At 39.0% G+C, this 17,538-nt stretch overlaps 1 protein-coding gene across 1 annotated transcript; it reads right to left on the minus strand.

Moving 5' to 3' along the window:
• Nucleotides 1–4,082: 4,082 nt before the first annotated feature.
• SKIL (SKI-like proto-oncogene) lies at nucleotides 4,083–16,674 on the minus strand. Its single transcript, XM_009864889.1, has 6 exons — nucleotides 15,568–16,674; nucleotides 10,697–10,794; nucleotides 9,084–9,322; nucleotides 8,642–8,883; nucleotides 7,242–7,466; nucleotides 4,083–4,244 (listed from the first exon to the last, which is right to left on the minus strand). Exons 1-6 carry the CDS (start codon nucleotides 16,672–16,674, stop codon nucleotides 4,083–4,085), a joined length of 2,073 nt encoding a protein of 690 aa, XP_009863191.1.
• Nucleotides 16,675–17,538: the final 864 nt, after the last annotated feature.

Here is a 17,538-nt window from a genome sequence, read left to right on the forward strand (position 1 = left end):
ACAGAAATAGGCAACGACAAACAGAAAATTCTACACGCTTTCTGTAATGAAAACTGATGAATACACTACAAATGTCATGAGCAAAAAGAAAACTGAAATCTGCAGCTCTCTGCTGCTTGCTATTGACAGCTGAAATAAAATTACTAAAATACTGCAAGCACAGATTGACAGGTAGGTGTCAACTTCACCATGTTATAGAAAACTCTCATGTGGATTAATTACATGAATTAAGTGCAGAAAAAATACAAAGTTGTTATCTTTACTGACAATCAAAATATATACTCTACAAACAAGTGAATTCTAGGAAGCTGACCATGACAGCATTTCAAGGCCAACTTCACAACTAATGCTAGGAAAGTTTTCCAAAAATTTCATAACACATTCTAGCTATCCCGTCCCCCAATATAAAACAAAAAAGTACGAATAAAACATAGTGACTTCTAAAATATGGGCCAAAACTTATTTTTTCAGGCCACCAGTAGCTTTATGCTTCCACTCAATTCTTCCTACTTCACTAATTGCATTATGCCTTTACTATATACAAATGATTTTACAGCTAAGCTATCAATATATTAAATATAGAATAAAATTAGTTCAAGAATGTGAAACATAACTACAGTTATCTAAATACTCAAACTAAATGATATGCTTTAGAAAACCTAAAACACAGATCTACTTAAGGTTGGAGATTCAGATAAAAAACCTCTTTTGTCAAAGGATATGTGGCTACACTGTGAACGAGGGTGCTTTCAGACTGCCAAAATTACAAGAGTTTTACTCTCTAAGCTCTTGTATTTTCTTGTTTATTAAAATACACAAAGCATGTGAAAGTTCTCTTCTAAAAAAGTACAGGAGCAAACTAGATATTCACGTTGAATCCTACTCACTTTGTTCCAAGAGGTGCACCAGGCATCTCTGGTCTTGGTTTAGGTGTTTAATAACGCAACTTTCAAAATTAGGGACAATTTTGGGATGTTTTTCCTACAGGCTTCATGTCACAACTGTCTGGGAAAATTATTTCCTGCCTGAAAGATCAACAAGCAATAACTGAAGGCAAACCAAGTAATAATACATAAAATGAGCATGCTGTGACTAAAAGCGAGGACCAAATGACTGAATTAATTTCTATCATTAAGTGTGCACTTAAGTGAGGGCCCTTATATGTGCATTCCAAGTTCCTATATTAGGGTGTAAAAGAAACCATTCAATATAAGTAGTATAAGGTAGTGAAAAAAAAGGTCAACATATATCTGTTCTAGAGCTTATACAGTACTATTTACAATTTACTAAAAAACTATCTTTCAAAGACTGTGAACACACAAAATCTATGGCACATTTATGTATACATTATTACTTAAAATCAGTATAAAATTAAGTCTACACGTATGAAAATTATTTGTTATGTAAAGAGCCCAAGATACTTTAAGAGGATTACAATAATTTAAAATGCATTCTAACTTTAGCTGAACTAAATGGAGTATTTACAAAGCTACTTTTAAAGTAATTTTAATAAATGTTCCATTAGCTTCTTTCAGCCAGGTGTTTCAGAACAACTAGGAGGCCTTATCTGCAGCTGGAAATGCTAAAACTTCATATAGCTGCTGGAGTTCTCACAAGAGTAAAAGCAGTAGTACAGTCTATGGCCACCAGCATTTTCCTAGCCCACAATATAAACTGGTTAAGAGCTGGCTGAGAGGCGGCCAAAGTGCCGGCCAGGGTGACACCAGCTCCCCACCACGACTGCCGCCGCTTCACACCAACTGGTGGCAAGAGGGGTAACTGGAGTAGAAGCCACACAATGTAGACACGACCCAAGTGGAAACAGAAAATACAGTATTCTACTATAATAATCCCATGAGGATTCCACACATTCAGTGGTAAATTTGTTACTGCAGCTGTATTGAACGAGTCTGTATGGCCCTGCCTATACACTGACAATCCAACACGTCCGGTTCCAAACACAGATACCGAAAAGCAACTAGAAACAATCTGATCCTTTAATAATACTCGGATGAAACTTTTCGGTTTCCTGGCACGGTGTTTTCTTACTTGCCCATCTATCTAACCCAGCGTAGCTTCTGTTAATCAAGTCAGACTACTTCAAGCTCCGCTCCCTAATAATCCGGCGTCTATCAACACTCTCGCCTACTCTCCCTGTAGCCACGGCCCTGGTGGTTGTTACAGTAAAACATTCACTGTTTTTTTAAAGCAAGTGGTGCCTGCACACCCAGCATCACTTACAGTCAGCACTTTTCCTTCCAAACCATGCTGCAAAGAGAGGCCTTTTCCTTTTTTTTTTTAAGTAAAAATTTGGAGATGGTGTTTGAGAAAGGAAAAAAAAGTAATTTGAGTCTTCCAGTCAACACCAACAAAGAAAACAGTTTGGTATTTTTTCATTTAACCATCAGTGTAAATATGACAGAGTTCATAAACAAAATTGTACACAGCTATCAAAGAATCATTCCATGACTCTACGACATTTAATTTACCACCTCGTTTCTCATTCTATTTAAAGATATGTGCAATTTTATCTTTCTCTGTGATATTCAGTCCTGTTATACCACTAAAAGAGAAACAAAAAAGAATTCAAAAGTTTACAGTTTTACTAGTTCAGGAAAAAAAAGAGAAGAAAACCAACATATGCATTTGCTAGTGGTTTCACCCAAAATTAACTGAATCAAGAAGAAAACAAACCTAATTATTTCAAAACCAGAAGCTAAAGCCCAGGTTAAAACTACGTCGTGAAATACTAGAACAACTAAAATATTCCTATTCACTGACAAAATCAGCCAACACCTGTCAGCTCTCTCAAACTTTTTGGAGAGAAGTGCAAAAAAGTATTTCTTCATCCAACTTTGTAGTCATGCGTTCAACCCACTAGGAACCAGACTTCTGAAGTGCTCAAACGTTATATACACATCAAACAGCAATTCTGTACAAATACACATTTTCAAATGTTATAGCTTAACAAACATGCTGTATTTCTTAATTCACGGTAACATGACCATGCCATTTGAATACAGGGACTATCAAAATGATTTTCAAAGTGCCTTCTCTTAGGATTTTATTTTGAAGCTATTCTCATAATGTCAGTTAAGGCCTGCTCTATGTAATGAAAGAAAAATCCACAAGTTGGCAAGAAGCTTGAAGCGTGGAGGCTTGGGGTACTAAGAAACTAATACATATTTATTAATAAATATTATTTTTCTTGAATGCATTAGTACCTGAAAACCAGTTAAGTCAAGCTTTCTCGGTTTCTAGAAGGAAAAGTCCCACCCTCAAGTCTTCTACTCACATTTCTTTCATACCTACTATATAGAAGAAAACAAAAGACAATACGTGATTTTTGAATTTCAAGAGACTCCATCATAATTGTGCATTTTTTTAATTTGCAAAAAACTCCTAATGTTTTCCTCTTCCAGCACGACAAGCAAATGCTGGCTGTACAACTTTTTAGATTGATGAGTTATTAAATAGAAAATACTGAACAAAATCAGCTTGACTTCACACAATCAAATTATGGGAAAAACTCATGCTGGTAAATCACTTACGGTGATACCAATCATCTATCACTGTGGCGATTTTGACTATTACCTGGCAGATGAAACGCTGCCTTTACTTTCCTCAGTTTGAGAACAACTTAATTCTCACTGAAACTCAAACTTATTTTTCACCTTGAAGAATTCAGAATATTTTTAATGTACTTTCATAACTGGATGTGCAATTGAGAGCAAAATAAAGATCACCACGTGTATTTTAACAGACAATGTTAAAAGCAATACAGTCCTCAAGACTGTATTAGAAATAGACAGAAACTGGTCACTCTAAATCAAGAGTTTCATATTTTTCATTTGTGTGAGAAAAACGCTAGTACGTATAAATGCAGATTTTCATTGGTTAGGAAAATCTAAAAATTTATACCTATCTATCTCTATTTATTTATATATATGTGTATCTTCACATGGACTTGTCTGTGAAATAGAAATCTGTAGGGAATACTTTTTTCTCATCACACAGAAACTGCTCACAATTCATTAAAACCCAAAACACCCTGTTTGAAGGACGCGGTCATGCTTCCTCTTTTATTTTCCTTTCCCATTTTTTGACGATTTCAAGATCTGTAGCTTCAAATCCTTGATCATCATCTCTAACTTTTCTCTTGCCTCTCGTTCTTGTCTGAGTTCATCTTGAAGCTCTTGTCTGTCAGCCTCTGCATGATCCAACCTCTGTCTCAGCTCTGCCAGCTGTAAAATAGAGAGGAGAGACAGAGGCAAATTTTAGCAAACTTATTCATAAATATCAACTATTCTTCACTTCAAGATGCCACTGATGACCACCCTATGCAGCAGACAAAAGCATTTCACTTCATCAGTATTTATCAACTCATCTTCTACTGTTATCAAGAATTAGGCAGTTGACTACTACACCGTTAGCAAATGAAATCAATATGAAAATTTGTGTAAACCTCGTACTTTAACAAAAAAATGAGAAGTCTTACTTTTAAATATATATGAGCTGTAGTTATAGGAACTGTCAGACTAGATCACGTCAATAATACGTACCACCTGATAGGAAGACTCTGACAATGTCTGCACCAGGTATTTCACAAATCCCAGAGTAAATAGCACTCTTTCATTTCCCAGGTTCACTTCTGTGACAAAACATTATTTTTATTTCAAAGCCTGAATGCATTTCTAGAACAAACAAATCCACCAACACTGTTTTCTGATATCCTTTAGCACAAATGAAACAGAACTACCAGTGACATTCAGAAAACCTCAGAACATAGCTGCCTGTGCATTTGTGTGTGTGTGTGTGTGTGTGTGTCTGTGTCTGTGTGTGTGTGTGTGTTCAAATATAATTATGTATCCATCCAATTTTTTTTGGTCTAATATTTTATGTTTAAACACAGAAATTAAGTAACTTTGTCGTCTTTGGAGTACAATTAAACTCAAACTTGTTTGAGTGTCACCAAAGCTTATTTGCAGTGAGATCTGGAAACATCTGGTGAATTTTTCAAGTGTAGCAAAGTTACCATCACGTTGCTTAGAGATACACTATCAGCAGTTAAAACAGGGAGGAGACTGGAAACCAGTTATCTTCTCTAGCATTGATTTAAGCTGTTATTTCTTACAAAAAATCCCTCAATGAATCTACAAAATTCATCTGCCTTAACAGCGACAAGTATCTGTCTAATCTATCTCCTCACTAAGCACATATCTCGCTGAAAACGAGGAAGACAGCTCATGAGAAAGAAAGAAGCGGGATCACACAGGATAGCTGCTCTTCACCAGCTGCTGTAAAATGCTCGGGGCACAGGAACCGCCGTGTTGATTTTAGAGAAGCAACACACTCACTGGACTTCCATCTCCACCCATATAATCAGAAGTCTTTAAACAGTTCTTTGTATAATCAGAAATATTTAAGCAGTTCTTAGACAGCAACAGGCTCTCGGTGCCAAGTCTTCTACCTCCACTGCTTTGACAAAGCGACCCGGTGCAGTACGACAACACCCACTGCCTCGGCATCACGGCACGGAACAGGTACGCACGTCTCTGGCTGCGTTTTCATTTCCAGCTCTGAGGAAAGGTTCCAGTACTGGTTATATTGCCCTGCTGTGACTAACGAGGTAAAGCAACAATTAAACTAGACAACACAATAAAGAAGTTAGAAAGGAGAAGATGCTTAGTACATCTTTAGACAGGCCTAGCAAGGAGAACAGACATTGAAGCAAGTTGGAAGTATCAAATTATTAGTTTTGTTGAAAGTACAACAAGGGTTCCTCCCAGTTCTCAGAGAGAGAAGGCAGCTTGGCCACCTGCTTCAAGAAGACACTGGATAAAGGATTTTTTTCAAATGCGGTGTACACAGCTTGAGGAAGTTACCTGTTGCCAGGACCTCTGTCTAATTCGGGTACTTCTGAAAACTGCTTGGAACCTAGGGTCTAAAATCTATTTTAAGATGTGATAAATGGAGAAAAGGGTTCAAATTATATGTTGCGCGTAGCTCTATCACACAGGTAATAACAGAGTAAAACTTCATGCAACGAACATATTTCATTCTCAAAGTCTTCACTTCAAAAGAAACAACCAACCAATCCCCTTGGGGAACGATCTCTGGTTTTCACCCTCTGACGAAAGTCAGCTACACAAGCCATATAAAACACGCTATACATGATTATCTTAATAAATTAGAACATGTTGTTACTTGCAGTAATAGGGCTTCTACCAGATGTTTAGTAAATCAGGCCTTAGTCAGAGAGGATTATTTCTGGCAGCAAAGGCTAGGAATCTGTAGAGTGGGATGTAATGAAATTAAATTCACGGGGAGGATTTATGATGCTAGTCTCTGCCCTACTCCCCAAAAATACCAAAACCTGTCTCTCAAGTACTGCCAGTTTGAGACAGTAAGAACAGGAAAAATACACAGGTATGAGCAAATGACCACAAAGCTTTACCGAGCTCAAGTTTTAGCTTTTGTCTACTAAAAAAAAAATAAATGAAGACTAGTCTTCTGTGTACAAAACACACCACTAAACATTTAATCCTAACTGCAACTGACTTTGAGGCATTAACTATATTTTTCCCATTGGAATGATATGAATAACCTCCAACATAAGAAAACGACAGTAAAAAAGATAAGTGGAACGAAAGGAAAGGAAAGAAAAAACCCACAACTCCATAGGCTTTGGCATATGAACCCAAGAGGCAGGAATGAGAGACAAAAATATGATTTTCATTTCCAAGACAACTCTTTCTTGATCAAACGTTTGACAGAGCACAGAAGGAGACTCATCAGTTAGTGCAGATTTCGCCACCAAGGAACAGAAAGAGCAGCAAGATATGCTCCTAATCCCACAAAAAGGTGGTTGAGAGGTTTGGATTTATTTTTTTTTTATATAAAAGGAATAGCTTATTTCTGTAACTAAAATGAGAATGTTTCCTTCCGTAACATAGGCAAGCCTATATATATTAAAAACATGTTTTAAATGAGGATGTAACAGACCTTAAGTTTAAGATTAGTATTTCATCAATAATATCTTATATTTCTGTAAATTGCATTCTACCTCAGTTTCAGTCAAGGAACAAGGAAATAGATGTATGTCACCGTGACCTGTTTTGGTATTCATCTATGGTTAGAACACCCAGACAAGATGAAATCATAAGGTGGCTGAGCAATAGCTTCACAATTTCCTGATACACTGAACACCCCTTAGTCTGAAACGAAATTTCCCTTCTCACCTGTGCTGCATATTCAGCCTCTTTGTCTTTTTCTAAATTGGAGTCACAGCTACACTTTTGCTTCATCACTTGGTCCAGCTTCTTCTCCAAGTCTCTCTGCTCAAAATAAAATTCTTCCATTCTTTGAGCATGCTCTGTCTGCAAACATTCAAGTTCTTTTTGTAAATTTTGCTGCTCTTCAGTTAGTTCCTTCATAGCTTTAGAGTTGCTTAACATTTCCACTTCCTGTCAAGAAAAGTCAGCATCACATACACCTTGGTTCTAACGCCAGGTAAGTAAAAAAATGAATTTAAATATGTATCTGGAAACCACAAGGTCAAAAAGAGCACATTTATCTAATGATGGCAACAGCCTGATAGTGGTGTTTGTCTACTTATCAGCGACAGCACGGAATTCTGTAGCAAGCACTTCATTTTCAAGAAATTATACTTCCAAGTACACAGAGCTTCCAGAAACAGATTCAAAACTTCCAGCACTGAACCTCAGAAAGCAGCAGCACTGATTCACTAAAATATCATATTTACTACTAGTAATATCTACTAATAACAATATTCACTACTACTAGTATTTACTACTAATAATATTCACTACTACTAATAATAACTAACATATAATAGTTTGAAAATATAACAAGTACATCATCAGCAAACAATAAATGTGTTTGATTTCCACTAACATTTTTATATTCTTTAAAGCCTTAAATCTTTTTACTTAACAAACTTTACCTCCAACAGTGGAATGACCTAAACGTAGCAATTCTATGGCCCTATTTGAGCTCATGGATTCTGAGCCTAACATTAAATAAATTAAAGTATTAGGTCTAGTCTGTGAATGTAAGAAGGAAAGAGAGTATTTACCTTAATTCATAAAACAGAAATGAGGCAAAATCACAAGCAAATACCAGCTTCTAATGTCACCCACTATTAAAAAAGACTGATAATATCCCTCTAAAACCTAGGGCTTATCAAACAGAAGTAGGAAGGTGGCATTCTTTTTTATACAGGGCAGTAGTAAGACCACTCCTAGAACACCGATGATGGCATCTTTAAAGTCCTGAAAACTGAGACATTTTAGAGGACTTAAAACTACCTTTGCCAAAATACTTAAATGTTTGTAAACCTTTCTAAGTGGAAGAAGTAACTTTCATTTGGATAAAATAAAAAAGGAGCTGCTTGAACACAGAAGCTGCAAAGCGAAGAAACATCAATTATTAGAGAGCTCGTATTTAATGAGCATAAAGGATATTAAATACTTGGTGTCTGGATCCAAGCTACGGGGAAATGATCTGTGTTTTTTCCTGTTTCTAAATGAATGTAATCTGTGATATTGATTCTAGAACCAACAAACTAACAGCAGTTTTCTGATGTCAGAAGCGAAATGCACTCAGCTCAGCACTGTACCATTTGAAGCTGCTGTTTCCGCCGCAAAATAGCGTTTAGTTTTTCTTGCTGTTTGACGTAGGTTTTCATTACTTCCTCCATGATCCTTCCCTTGTCATCTTCACAACTGATGTCTTTCATGAGAGTGGGGGACAAGGTTGGCACGTCGTTACCTACTTCAGCACGGTTAGAGTCTCTAGTGATTCTGGAAGAACCACGTTCAGATTTTCCACCTCTCACTGAACGAGCTGACACGGGTGGATCTATAGAATAAAGAAGAACACAGCATAATAATCACAAAAAATTGAGCTTCCGGGGTGCAAAAAATGCCAAGAAAACTGAAGACTAGAAAAAGGTCAAACCAATTTTTTGCAAAACTGAAGCAGGATCACAAAATACCAGGTTGGTGTTGAGCTTTGCAAAATTATACGGTAAAAATTTCAACGTAATTTTCACTACTCACCTAAACGTTTATGTTGCTCCACGCCAGTTTTCAAGTCAATTTTTTCCTGTTCCTCAAGAGAAAGCTCTGGATAAGAGGCAGCTTTTTTGTGCTTTCCACTACTGAGTTTCTTCTCTGACTGTCCAGGTGAGGATTTAACTACTTCTGAAGCTTTGACCGTTGTTTTTGCAACATCCTTATATTGTGATGCAAGAGATACGTTTGGAGCAACCACTTTGTCACACATATAAAGGTAGTAACTGAAATATAGAGCAGTAAAATTAAGAGTGAAAGGTAAGGCATAACAAATGGTGAGTGGTAGAGAGCAGTAAGTTTCATTTAACATGACTTCAAACTGTAAAAGCTTCAATGAAAAATGAGCATGTCCTTTTTAAATTTTTCCTCTGCAAAAGGAAATCCTAACGATCCACGTAATCTTTACTGAGTAGATTATCTAGATAAGGTTTTGAGGCTATCAAACAAGAGGATTTTCCAAACATAGCTGATTAAAAAAAAAAAAATCATATAGAAAAATCGCATGAAGTCTTCATTTAAATGCGAAGAGTGAAATTAGACTGCCATTAGAATCCAGACTCTCTAACATTTTCACAATCCTTACATTAGCAATGGAGGACGGGGGACGTGATCAGTGCAGGTGGAATGAGCACGTCACTTTTAAATAGCAAAGCTGTGGACAGACAGCACTGGGGCACATCCAAGACCAACGCCGGACCCTCCTTCCAACATATATTGAGCAATCTGGCTGGTTTTTCATGGGTTTGGGCTCGTGGGAGCATCCTTCTGCCCCGCCCTCACCTAACCACTCAGCTTCTGTCTAGTACAGAGGGAAAAGTGTGTCAGACGTGTTGGCCAGTACCGAAATAATTAGTGTCACGACGCTGGAGTTGTCATCTTCACCACTTTCCTTTCTCCTAGTTCTGAAGGGAGGTGCCGAGCTGAACAGCAAGCCGAGGGGTCACCACAGAGGTGTCACTGCTCACGCGTTCGCGTGGGAACTAGTTTGACCAAGAGAGTCTGGTCTCACCCACATGTGGTAAATTCCTCACCACACGGCAACGAGGGCAAGCAGTACATCAAGAAAAACTCTTTCACTCGCCGATGCAGATGACAAACTGCACACCAGGTTAAGAAAACGCGATTAGTTCTAAAACCAGATAACTAATTGACAGATAATTCAGCCATGACCACCGTTTCAGTGTGAAAGAAATCCTTCAAAGCACCTTTTACAAGTCTATTTTGAAAGGAAATTAAGTTGCGCTCCTGGTAAATAGACGCTGTGCAGCTTTCCACATATGAAAGATTAAAAATCATCTTCTGTCATTTCTACTCTGAAAAGGAAAATGACTTTTCAATTGTATTGCCTCCTGAAGAACACTCACAGGTCACGGCTTGAGTCCTGTACCAAAAACCACTCATAAGCAGTTCATTAATATTACACTAAGAAATACATAAAAAGTTGGGCTAAATTATTTCTGTGTGATCCCTTAGAGTTTTCCTAACAGTTCAGGTTGCAAGTACATTTATTTTTCAGTTTAAATTATCTTTAAATAGCCAAAAATATTTAAATACTTGTACATACAACGCTTACAGTTCTATACCGGAAATTCAGTTACCTGGGATGGAAAAAGGAGGTTGGTTGAGGATCAGTTTCTGCTTCTTGCTTTATAACTGGATACCACTGAGATAACTCCAGGGTCTGCTGAGAATCTGCCTAAAAAAAAGAAATTCATAATTGGAGATGGGGTACACGTTATTTACATTTGCATGAACACTTCTTAGTGGAATAGCATTTACACCATCAATACATACACCCCAGAGAACTCCAGGTACTGGAAAATGAAATGTCTCTGGCAGAGATGCAGAGCAATGCAAGCCATAGTTTCTCCAAGTTCCTGTTAGCAATGAAATTAAAATAAAATCTCTTTACAAACTTATATAAAACCTCTGCTGAGTTTTCCAGAACTCTGCCAGAGGCATGCTAAAAACGTTTGGGAAAAACAGAAAACAGAAACTAAGATTCCCAAAAGGTTGTAGGAACCTTTTGCAATAAAACATCCACATCACAGTAAGCACCTGCCAAATAGTATTACGAAATAAAAATCTCAGAATAAAATGGAAGAAGTACGGGTGTTCCAGAGACAAAATTTTCTTTGGTCATTGCGAATTTTTGTAACACAAGTGTAACAAAGGTGCTGCAGTGACATGACAATTCCATTCCTTTTGCAGTAACAAACAAAATTAATTCAGGTGTATCAGAATCTATCACCTTTAAAAAAATCTGCACATTTTGTATTTGGATAGCAATTCCTGTTCTGTTTGTCTCAAGAAATATTTTTGCAATTAGTCTTTAGTCAAGGTTACCAGTGGTACTTTGCACTCCACAGTAAAGTTACTACAAAACACAAGTGAAAGGCATCTCATCACACATTCAAACAAGACTCACAGCTAAGAAATTGGCTCTTAATTTCATTGTACTAAAATAGCCTTGGGAAGCAGGTTTCGGGGTTGGTTGACCCCAGCCAGCAGCTGCTCCCTCACCACCAAGCCCAGCGGGATGAGGACAAAAGCAAGAGAGCCCCTGTGTCAATATAAAGACAGTTTAATAGGTGAAAAAAGGGAAAAGAATAAAAAAGACACCAAGTAAAGCAAAGGATGTAACTCCCACAGGCACACTGATGCCCAGTCTCCAAAGAACATCCACCTCTGGTGTCAAAATCCCCTTTCTTCTATAAGAGCTTTTATTGCTGAGCGTGGCAAAAAGGACCGAGTATCTTTTTGGCCCCTGCCAGTCTGGCCCATCCCCAGCCTACTCACTGCACGGGCTGAGCACAAAGCAGAGAAAGCCTTGACACCACTCCAAGCCTGTCCAGCAGCAGCTGGAACACTGGTGTGTTACCAACAATTTTTAGCTGCAAATCCAAAGCACAGCATGGTACAGGTTGCTACAAAAAAGGTTAACGTCATTCCAGTCAGACCTAGTACCTTTGGGAAGCTGCTCAATGCATATTTTTTTTTAAAAAATACCTATAACTCTAAAAAAAAATAAATCCAACTGTACTGAAAGCTTCATCTAGCATTGTAACGTCTTCCAAATTTCTTGTGTACAAGATAGATTATCAGAAACATTCTTATTTGCACACCCTGAAATAAGCTGTCACAGAACTTCAGCCCTGGCACTCACAAGACGACCCAGTTACACGTGTGGCTTGTACCAAGGGCTGCAGAATCAAACGTTTGACCATGAGAGAGACCAAACCCCATCTACAATATTCTGGTCACAACTTCCATCCCACTAAATTCAGTGAAATTCTAACAGTGAAGCTGAAATTCAACTCCACCCCCGCAGTTCCTCAAATCAGTTCCAATATAGACAGAAAGAAGGGGGGGGGGGAAGAAGCGAGAGAAACTCTCTTAATTCATCATCAAGGCTTTAAATAATAAAGATTTGAAATACAGCAAATAATCTCTAGAAAAATGGCTTCATCCTGACATTTGTCAATTTTTTTTCTACTTAGATCATTTTAGTAATTTAAATAATGTACATACATTCTTCTACTTACATTACAGCCAGTACACAGTAATCCAATTTTAACTTCTGAATCACATCTTGCCCGTGTTTTAGAACTCACATTTTATACATTTACATATGAAATTAAGTATCAGGTAATCTGTACTTTCAAGTTATTAAGTGAGATTTTTACACTCCCACCTATTTCAAATGGAAATTAACTGTACTGTCTGCCCATTAGTGTGCATTTTGCAAATGAACTGCTTAACTTGCAATCAAATTTCCACTTACAAAATAAAATGAAAGGTTATTGTAAATAAACATGAAGCCTTTTTCTAACACATTCCTTGCTTATCATCTAAAGCATAGATAAAGCATCTTCTTCAATATACACATGTATATTTCATTAGCTAATAATCTGTTTAGATGTTCTTAAGTAATTCTGTAAACACAATATATCCAAGTTGAATTGAATGACTTCTACCTAAACTCTTTGAAATGGCTACATGAAAAATGTCTTATTTTTCTTCTAAGCCAGTCGTACAAAGCTGTCCAAGGAAATAAAAATAAAGGTAAGCGGTGGTCTCAGCCTAATCATTAAGCCAGTAGTTTTAGCTAAGATGTGGTTTATAAAAAAATCTCAGAAGAAATGTTAACTCTCCCCATCACAAGCTTTTCTCCACAGAGTGGCCAAGTCAGAGAATTAGTTTGAGAAACAAGACAAAGTTCTAGCGCAGAGCAATTATCAGAAACTGTCGCAAAGTCAAAGGGAAGGCGGATCTGACAGAGCAGAGATCAGCAGTGACTTAGTGACAGCTAAAAGCAGGTGGATGCTACACTGCAGTCTAGAATTCAACAGAAAATGAGAAACTTGGTGATTACCAAATATACAGCTCGAAGCTTTCTTATTAGCACGAAGAGCAGAGAAGAATTAACCCTGTGAGTGCGTTGTCTGCTCTTAAAATATCAGAAGCAAAAACATATATGCACTGTGAGGTGAATAAACTCAGCATGAAACACCAAGGCAAAAGGCAAGGATCTAGGATGCTCCAAAGTCTACGGGATTTAATTAGTAATGTGTTATTACTGGGTGGGAAAAGATCAAGCCAAGGGCAACCGTTTGTCCTGGGCCCTCCAAGATAACCTCAAAGATGCGTCGGCACTTTGGAGGACTGACTCAGCAAAGGTGGAAAGAAGGTGACAGAAAGAGCAAACGGAACATCCTGCAAATAAATTTCCCTAGGAGTGTAAGAAAAGATAATGTCTGCAGGTCATACCTAACACGTCTCTCACACCACGGGAATAAGGGAAAGAAAAGACTGAAGCAGCACAAGCTTCCCCGGAGGGTGTGCTCCAACACCCCCCTAACAAATTCTTCTCATCTTTTGTACTTTCCAGACAAATATCCACAAGACAAATAAAAAGAACCCTCTTCCACCATTTTATCTTCATTCAAGCCTTCACAGTTTCTCTCTCATTCTGATTTCATATGCTGCTTTGTAAGAAAGAACTATCCAGGTCTGCCAGTGGAAGACTCCAGGAAGTTTCCGTAATCCCTTTGCACTGGTCCAGTCCAAATCAGTGTTACTGCTAATTTCAGCTGGTTTTTTGTCTGCACACATGAAACTGAAAGATCTCATGGCCTGAAATCTGTTACTGTGAAAAGGGAAGCGGTATTATAGGTATGAAAATGGAAGACAATTTCCACTGATTCCATTGCTATTCCATTCCTATGGAATGGAATGCCGGCACTGCAAGGATGAGGGCTGCCATGGCTCTGTCAGCTGAAAAGCAAACTCTGCTTCCTACAAACTCACCTGCATCTTCAACTACTTCAGCACACGGAAGCGTGCGGTATTGCAGGCTTTCATGGAAATTTTCTGATAAAATTCCTTGCTGTAGGCTGGCATGACGGTAAAAATACCTGTTACTAGAGTAGGCCGTTCTGTAACACTAATTTTTCAGGCGTTTATGCCGAAAGGTGTTGACCTCCAGCACACCTTTTGGGGCCCAACCACCTGGACAGCTCTTGCTGCTATTTTGAGATCCACACCAAAACATCCAACAGGCAAAATGGATCCATAATCAGACAGACATATGAAGGACAAATATGCTGAAAAGAAAGAGTCACAGGGCAGGAACCATTCAAGAACCTCTTAAGTTACACCCAAAAAACTGCACCTTCTATGAATGGAAACATCTATGATGTTCAGTACTTATCTGGTGCTCGTCTTATTTAAAGTAGATGCTCTCCAAGGGAAAAATAAGCTCTGTATTTCTGAACCTCAGTGCAGACTTGCAGCAGTATTTTAGGAAAAAATACAACATCTATTATTAACCATTGTCAAGATACCGGCCTACAGCTCATTACTTGGGCTGCTTAAAACCCCCACTTTTTGGCATATTTCTCTGTACAAGCAGTTTGAACACAGAGCTATTGCTCAACGAGCTGACTTTGGGCTTCTAAACAGCAATTTATGAATGCACCATTACCCGACACGCAAAGTCATGAGATGGGTGGTTAGCAAGCCAGGTTGCCATACGCTGCATCTGTATGTGCTGGAGTAAAATGAACAAATGAAGAATTAATTCGTAATACTTGATTTTCAAGCTCCTTTCTGCTTCGCTCAGCTGCTGCAACACATACCGCATAAAACACACTCAAAGGTCAAACAGGAGAATGAAAATTGCTACAATAGCTCCGAATTTTTCAGAGCTTGCACACCTTAGAACAGAACAAGAACCAACAAAGCCAAAGCAGCTCGAATGGAGTTACTTAAAGCCCAAAGAGGAAAGAAATTACCACATCTTTTAATGAGAACTGTATTTCCATGGTGAAGCTCTCTCACAAATTTAGCTTCGGCTTGATTTGACAAGCATTCCCATTTACAAAAGCCAAGCGACACGCTTCCAAAACAAGTATTTACGTGTGAGCAGAAAGGGATTTGGGAGTTTTACGGCAGTAGGCGAACTTACTTTGGACCGAGTCCTTTTCTGATTTTTCTCGCTGAACTTCCCCTTCATTTCCTCCAAGAGATGCTTCAGCTCCCGCTCCTCCGACGTCCCTAAGTATTTTTGGTTAATATGCAGGTAGCAGTGCCACTTGGCTGATTCGAATCCCCAGTGGCAGGTCCTCTTGTCTGGGGATCTGTGTGAGTGCATCACGAACGTCTGGGGCGAGAACATCCCGTAGCACTCCAAACACTGGATACAGGGGTCATCCGGCGCAAGGTAGAACTGAGGCGCAAACAGCCCCTGGCACTTGCCCAGGCATTCATGCTCCACTTCGAAGGCACTGCCAGTTTCTTTCAGTTGGGCCAAGGTGTTCTTCCCAGGGAGAAAACTGCCGTTTTGCGGGAAAGTGCGAGGACGCAGCAAAGCGTTGCATAGTCTCTGAGCGTCAGTCAGTGTAATCAGCCCACAGGAGGGAGCGTTAAATGGAAGAATTCCCAAAACCTTCAGAATGTGAAGCTGGTCGGAAGTGCACCTCGAGCAGTATATGTACAGTTCGTCGCACACTGTGTTGATCTGCTGCAATGAAAAGTCTCGGAGAACTGAATTCAATACTTGAGGCAGGCAAAGTCTTTTTTCTCCACCGACTTTAAAGCAAGAGATAGATTCCCCCTCCAGCAGCGTCTGGGTGAGTTCCGTGGAGCTGTCTGGAGGAATGAGCAGCGGACCAGAAAGTACTTGCGGCGACGGAAGAGGCAAGAAGACGGTGGGCGACATACTTTCTTGGGAATAACGAGCTGAAAAAGCTGCCGGTCCACCCAGTGAACTCTGGCTGCTCAGGTGGAACTGTGCCAACGTGTGTTTCAAACCTGGATTTAAATTCAAAGGCTCAGATAGCGCCGTGCTGTTTGGCTTGGCGGTTTCCCCATCAGCCTCCACAGGAGTTTCGTCATACTCATCCAAGTTTTCCTTCTTTATTGTTGGCAATTTATTTATTACAACCCGCACTTTGCTATTTACATGCATCTCAGTCATTGCTTTTTTTAAAGGAGGACTCCCATCGTCCTGGATCCCACTCCTTTTTTGGTCTGAAACTAGACCCAGGGGAAAGTTTATCTGTGGGCTTTCCATTGCTGAACACCAGAACTTTAATTAACTAAGTCTTGAATGTGCATCTTTCTGCTTGTTCATACAAATAACAATTTCAAGTGATCTTGATTACCTTCCACTTTTGCACTCCTGTCGGTAAAACGTTACTTCTTCAGGCCCCAACAGTAAAAATTGCAACCCATTTTGCATGGGTTAATAAAATTAATAATGGAGAGATTACACTATTTTTTCTTTAATAGTCACTCGCTCAATTTTCAAATATAAAAACCCCACTGCAATATATGTACAAAAGGCGTTTCTTTGTACCCTACCCACTATTTCAGACAGTTCAGCAATTTAGTAAAAAACGATGCGCTGACGCAAATGTCCATCCTTGATCATATTTTGTTCCTTTAAAAAATATACTGCCTTTTCAAATAAGCCTCTATTTAAATGTTAAAATAGAAAAAACGGTTTGAAGAACGCTGATCCTAACGCGACTGATCCAAAAACGTGGTTTTACGTTGTACGAAAAATTTTATTCAGCGCTCTCAGTTCTCGGAGATCAAACACGATCTTAAGGGCTTGCTTTATTGTGCTGCCAACTTTTATGATTTCACCACCGGAGTGACGATTCACAAATAAAACCCCCAATCAAAGGCTGGTCCGGATCGCCGGCAAGAAGCCACACGTCCCTCAGCGAGTCACCTTTGGCGCAGATGTCACTGCCGTGTGCCGGAATTCTCCCTCCCGCAGTGAACAGGGACAGGGGTAGGATCCAGGCCATCGGCTGCGTTCATGTCCCGCCAGTTCCCTCGGTCTTTCCGGATAACCTGTGGAAAGAGAAAAACGCCGGCCATTAGCCATCCAGAAAGAGGAGTTTGGGGTGTCTCCGACAGGCTCCCC

Source organism: Apaloderma vittatum, unplaced genomic scaffold (genome assembly GCF_000703405.1).
Source record: "Apaloderma vittatum isolate BGI_N311 unplaced genomic scaffold, ASM70340v1 scaffold6922, whole genome shotgun sequence".
Taxonomy (NCBI): Eukaryota; Metazoa; Chordata; class Aves; order Trogoniformes; family Trogonidae; genus Apaloderma; species Apaloderma vittatum.

Coding starts and splice junctions, on each gene's coding strand:
- SKIL (XM_009864889.1), bottom strand. CDS start 16,674: ATGGAAAGCCCACAGATAAACTTTCCCCTGGGTCTAGTTTCAGACCAA. Junction 10,795..15,567: donor AGAAAAGGACTCGGTCCAAA/GTAAGTTCGCCT, acceptor TCTTTTTTTTAG/GCAGATTCTCAGCAGACCCT. Junction 7,467..8,641: donor GGAAACAGCAGCTTCAAATG/GTACAGTGCTGA, acceptor TTTTCTTGACAG/GAAGTGGAAATGTTAAGCAA.